This window comes from Micromesistius poutassou (genome assembly GCF_964030765.1).
Source record: "Micromesistius poutassou genome assembly, contig: SCAFFOLD_5856, whole genome shotgun sequence".
In the NCBI taxonomy this organism is placed as follows: domain Eukaryota; kingdom Metazoa; phylum Chordata; class Actinopteri; order Gadiformes; family Gadidae; genus Micromesistius; species Micromesistius poutassou.
In genome coordinates, this window is record NW_028177611.1 from 871 (window position 1) to 7,101 (window position 6,231).

General features: G+C 48.9%; 1 protein-coding gene across 1 annotated transcript; it reads right to left on the reverse strand.

The window, feature by feature from the left end:
- Positions 1 to 456: 456 nt before the first annotated feature.
- LOC311375868 (keratin, type I cytoskeletal 17-like) lies at positions 457 to 5,614 on the reverse strand (the record flags this gene model as incomplete). Its single annotated transcript, XM_084490896.1, has 8 exons — positions 457 to 563; positions 1,007 to 1,038; positions 1,342 to 1,562; positions 2,161 to 2,286; positions 2,407 to 2,571; positions 3,830 to 3,986; positions 4,829 to 4,911; positions 5,237 to 5,614. The coding sequence occupies 8 exons, from the start codon at positions 5,612 to 5,614 to the stop codon at positions 457 to 459; spliced, it is 1,269 nt and encodes a 422-aa protein (XP_084347022.1).
- Between the last annotated feature and the right edge of the window lie 617 nt (positions 5,615 to 6,231).

The window sequence follows — 6,231 nt, forward strand, 5'->3', positions numbered from 1 at the left end:
CTTTGAATTGAACTGTAGGTCAAATAGATGGAATGTGGATAATGTGTTACATAATATGGCTTTCAACATGAACAATCGTTCATTCATTAACTCAGTTCACAAGAATACTTTGTGTTCCATTAGTATTTTTTTTATCAACCCTTGGATGCATTTGGAGCATTTCAATAATATCTTAACATCTTAACATCTTAACAGTGACAACATTGTGCGTTGCGGCAAATTCTTTAGGAGGTGTCCCGTAAAGAGGAAAACCCACAAACCTATGTTCTGAGTGTTAGCAGCAAGGTAACTTGTGGCCGAGTCTAAATGCGCTGTGTGGGCTTTCTGAGGCGGCGTAGCAGTGAGAGAGCGAGAGAGAGAGGTCACAAGGTCTGGTGGAGGCGTGTGGTTCCAACCTATGGGTCGGCATTGAGTCATTTCAGCACAGGTTTGCGTTATGTTTCGGTTCCAGGGTCTTCACTGGCTAATGATTTCCTCATCCACGTCTTCGGTGCGAGACACCACCTTACCGTCCACGATCTCCTCGATCACCATCTTAACTCTTTTGGTCACGACCGGCGAACCTGTGAAGGAAGACAAAACGGCCGCTGTTAGTTAACCTGTCCGTCAGTCACAAGTTGTAAACGGACTGTATTTATACTGAGCCAGTATTTCTAACCAGTGGCCACTCAAAGTGCTTTACAGTATTGCCTATAACAATCATCCAATTCATATACACATTCACACACCGACGGCGGTGTTAACCATGGAAGGCGACAGCCAGCTGGTCGGCAGCAGTCAGGGTGACTGAGGTGTCTTGCTCAGGGACACCTCGACACTATCGAACTAGCAACTATCTAGTCACCAGCCAATCCGCCCTACCTCCTGAGCCACATGGCGCCCGTGTTGTTCCGTTGTGATTGCTTGTTTGCAATGTAACTGAACCGAAACTGTCACGTCAATCTTTGTGCAATCTTTGTTACCGTATACGGTAGCGTCTGTGAAACAATTGTTGAATCAAACTCACGTTTTGTGACCTCGGTGACAACAGCTGTCGTGCTGGAAGACAGAAGAAAAATAGCTCCATTTAAATTGAGGTAATTTAGCTTTTATCCAAAGCGACTTACAATTTAGTTTAAGTACATTTGTCAGAAGAAAGAGAAACAGAAATATATCGCTGTCGGTACAGTAAGGATGTTCATAGAAACAAGTGCCAAGCACTAACAATTGTTAGGTTAACTCCTTCCCCGTATAAAAAAAAAAAAAAGGGAAATGTAACTGACATCGCAACAAACAAATAAAACAAAACAAACAGATTCATGGATTCATTCATCCATTGATATGTTCATTGGAATGGCTTACGTCACAGCCTCTCCGTCCAGCAGCCTCCGGTACTCTGCGATCTCCATCTCCAGGCGGGACTTGATGTCCAGCAGCAGCTGGTACTCCTGCCCCTGCCTCTCGATGTCCATCTTCACCTGGCTGACGTCCGCCTCAAGGCTGTTCACCATGGCCTGCAGCTGGCTGAGCTGCCGGGTGTAGCGGCTCTCTGTCTCCCCCAGCTGGCCCTCCAGGGCGGATTTCTGCCCAGGGGCGTTGTTCCAGGTGGAGGAGAGTTTAGACTTAAGAGGTTTCACTTGACTCTTTTCTCCCCCTCAGTACCTTCCTTTCAATAGCTGAGCCGGAAAAGGTATGGCGCCGTCTACACGATATTTGTATTTTTGATTTAGTGCGATTCTTTCGTTTTTTTAAAAGCGGTAGCTACTCAAAGCAAACAAAAACAAAAACGAGGAACCGAGACAAGACTAGACGAAGAACAAGAGGTCAAAGAGAAACCACGCGCTGCACGGCTGAACGAGAGATGTTCTCCTAAATCCTTGAGGCATTAGGGCTGGGCTTTGTGCAGCCCGTTGCTCTTTAGTCCCAGTCGGGAACAGCCTTAGGGGCGCTGAGCAAACACGATTACGGGTGTATCTGTCTGTGGAAACAAAACATACACGCCAGCTGTGTGCGTTGGTGTGGGGGTGTGTGGGGGTGTGTCAGGGTGTGTCAGGGTGTCTGTGCGCTGCGTGAGGTCGCGTGCGGGTGTGCCTTCAGGTGTGTCGGGTGTATGGGGTGTGTACGGGGGTGCGTGAGGGTGTGTGTGTGTGTGTGTGGGGGGGTCCGTGGGGTCCCACGTACCAGGCTGAGTTGGGACTGGAGCTCTATCTGCAGCGACTGCAGGGTCCTCTTGAGCTCCGTGATCTGACTGCGGGAGGAGTTGAGGGTGTCCACGCTGGTCGTCACCTCCTTGTTCAGCTCGTCAAACTGGTGCGGGCACAGAAGAAGACGGCGGCCGACGCGGGCGAGGTTTAAACACAGCGTCACGTCTGACATCGTCACATCATGTCAGACAGAAGCGGAAAGTGTACGGTCGGCCTCCCTCACCTTGCCCTTGTACCAGGCGTCCATGTCCTTGCGGTTCTTCTCGGTGATGCCCTCGTACTGGGTGCGGATCTCGTCCATGACCTGGCTCAGGTTCTGCTGGGGGCCCGAGTCCACCTCCACGTTCACCGAGCCCGAGTTCATCTGAGAGCGGACCATGGAAAGCTCCTACGGAATGGGTTCAAAAGGGTCATCGATCAGTGATCAGTGAACGCCAAGGGTCACCTGCACCTACAGATGCTTTGCATTCAGGGCATTTAGCAGACTCTGTTATCCAAAGAGACTTACAATAAGTACATTTGTCAGAAGAAGGATATAATATATCGCTGTGCAGTAAGGATGTTCATAGAACCAAGTGCCAAGCAGTAACAATCGCGAGGTTCACCCATTCCCTGTATACAGCAAAGGACAACAAAGGCTAGGATAAGATGCTATACATTGCACTCATTACTAAGAACTAATTTTAAGGGCCAGGACGTACAACATACAATAAGTGCGTAAGATAGTTAGTTAGGGAACAAGACGTGACACGAGGAGGACACACGGCTGCTTATTTGCATCGTTAACATGTGCAAATGAGGAGGTAGCCTGTGCAAACGTGAGTTCAGGTCGGCCGTTCAGGCGGTTGTAGACAAAGTTGGTCTGCAAAAGCAGGAAGAGACGGGAAGACACGAGGAAGTACACCTGGAAAGGTAGGCTGGTTTATCCGGCTCAGGTTTTTACGAATGGAGAAGAGCGTTGTGTTACCAAAGGATTGCATGTTGTAGTGTAGGATTTCATATGTGCTTGGCGAATTTGAGCAGCCATTGTCCGGTAACCACACAGGCGTTGTAAATACCTACTGGGCAGTCATGCCCCATGAAACGCGCTAATAATAGGTAACAGGTGCAATTAAGTGAGGTGTGCATTGTGTATTGAGCGCCATTGTTTTGAATGTAGAAATCCGGTCGAGCGGCAGTTTAAGCACACACACATGATCAAATGTTTGTCTTTAGCGACACATGACTTGGCCAATCTCCCACACACTCATCTCAGAGCGAAGGGATGATCACTCGTGTGCACAATGCAAATTGTTTCATCGTTAGAATCTGTCGCCTGGGAGCAGGGATGAGATCCACCAATCATTTGTTCAACGTTCACAACATCACTTAAATTTCGTCATATTCAGGTTCATCGTGTTCTGATTGGCTTAGGATACAGCCAATGAGACACTGTGAATCAGCAGCGTTAGGAGAGTAGAGTTAAGAAAGTAGAATTAAGAAAGAAGATAAAGAAGATTTGGCACAATTTGGCCAAAATACGACTCGAGCCACAACGCTATGAGGCTAACGACGTGTGGTTTGTATCTCGCTGCGTCATCAGAAAGGAATCAAGATACAGAAAAAAACGGTTGGTGGAGGTGAACAGGTGTGTGCGGCGCCATCACCTCCTCGTGGTTCTTCTTCAGGTAGATCAGCTCCTCCTTCAGCCCCTCGATCTGCATCTCCAGGTCGGCCGAGACCATGGTCAGCTCGTCCCGCACCCGCCGCAGCCCCGCGATGTCCGTCTCCACCGACTGCCTCATCAGGAGCTCGTTGTCGTACCTGCGGAGGAGGGCAAAGGCTAGGTTTAGGGCTAGGGCTAGGGTTAACCCTGTGGAGGAGGGCAAAGGCTCAATTACCTTCAATTCAAGGGCTAGGGCTAGGGCTAGGGTTAACCCTAACCAAGGGTTCAAGGGTTAGAGTTAGGCCCTGTCCCATTTCTCCCCCCCCTTAACACTTCCACTTGGTTTGGAGTGCCCTCAACAGTAAATCTTCCACTTCGTTTTAAGCCTGCATCGGACCTCACTACGTTTTGAGGGTTGATTATAAGGGCAAAACAGCACTCCCCCCTTGCTCCCTACAGTAATGGGACACCCTACCCCTACACAAGAATGTGCAAAATATAGGGTTAGGGCAAAGAAAAAAAGGTATTGGGACAGAGCCTTAACCCTAACCCAACAGGCCATATATTTATTTTTTATTTATGACACTTGTATTTGTGTAGCCTTTAATCACAGGTAGAGTCTCAAAGAGCTTCACAGGCCGTATATTTAGGACACCGCCCTGACCCTAGCCCGCCAGAGTGATGAGTGTGTGCTTCTCCCCCCGACAACAAACACACGGCCGAACATCAAACACGCCGTGGAACACAACAGGAACCGGTTCCGCCCGTTCCCTCGCCCGTTCCCTCACTCTCTCTCTCTCTGTTGACCGTACACACACACACACCCTGGCCGCGGTGCCAGAGAGAAGTGAAAGGCCTGAATCAACATGGGGGTGTGATGCAATCTTCGTCGAGGGTTCTTGACGATTTTAAAAGTGCTTTCTTACAAGAACCGCTGATGCATTTGTTATTTTTTCCGTTTTTTCCGTTCACTTTTAACACTTTACAGTGAGTAACTCACTTCAGTTTGAAGTCGTCAGCGGCCAGCCTGGCGTTGTCGATCTGTAGAAGGATTCTGGCATTGTCCATGGAGGCAATGTTGATCTGAAACAGGATAAAAAATTAAAATTAAAATGTGATTATGGATGGATTTTTCATCGGATAAAGTTCCACTGGCCATTTTATTTAGCATTTAAAATCCAAAACCCGATCATAGCTTTTATTTGTAAAACTTTTAACGAATTAATACATTAAAAAAAAAAAGAAAATCACAAAAAATAAATAAATGACGCATTCATATATTATTATGAGACCATATATTTTCAGATATTTTTTAAGTTTTATTGTAAGTTCTATTGCACTTAAATGTTTCTTTCTTAAATGTTTAATGGATCGAGAGTAGGGGGTTAAGGGGGGGGGGGTCACTCACCTTTCGGCGGAGGTCCTCGATGACCTCCTCGTACTTGCCGTGGTCCTGCACCTGCGGCCTCCTCATCTCGTACCACTCGCGGATCTGCCGCTCCAGCATCGCGTTGGCGCTCTCCAGGGAGCACACCTTCTCCAGGTAGGTGGCCAGGCGCTCGTTGAGGTTCTGCATCGTGGCCTTGTCGTTGGTCGAGCGTCCCATCATCATGCCGTTGTCCCCGAACCCGTTGGCCAGGTCGAACCCACTGCCGTTGTTCGACGCGTACGACACCTTGACGCCTCCCTTCCCCGCCCCGCCGTAGACGCTGGCCGCCCGCTGCGAGGAGCTCCGGTAACCCCCGGAGTACAGGGACGTCCCGGTGCGTCCAGAACGGATGTTCATCACTGCAGGCAGGTGTAGGTAGGCTAGGCTGATCGGCAGGCGATTTCACTGTTAAAGTGGTAGACGGACAGGTGCGGTTGGTTGTTGGGACACGCGAGGGCTTTTATACCCACGGAGGTGGGAGCGGCCAGGTCGAGAAAGTCATTATCATGTGACGTATAGGGAGAGGGACGCCGATCGCTATCAAGGGTGTGTCCTGTCTGCGGAGCGGGGTGGATCTCACCGGGGGGGGGGGGGGGGGGGGGGTGACTCGACACGCCCGGCGGCCGGATGAGGGAGCGAGTCGTGTCACCGCCAGCCACAGAGAGAGACGGACAGGTAGAACCAGCCACTTCAAACCACTTCAAACCTCCATCAAACCGGCAAACATGAAGAAGTTGAAGTTAACGATGGGTTTGCACGCATGTGACATATTTATGTGCATGTATAACACAGGATTATGCACTAAAATCATTATTTTCCCCCCAGGCTTTTTAAACTGCTGGGATATTTAGTCCCATTTAGCCTGTACTTTTAAATAGACGTCGTTATTATCAATTAGGCAAGGCAAGGCAAGGCAACTCAAGGCAGACTCAAAGTGCTTCACATATAAACATTGTCAAAAGAAAATAATAGAT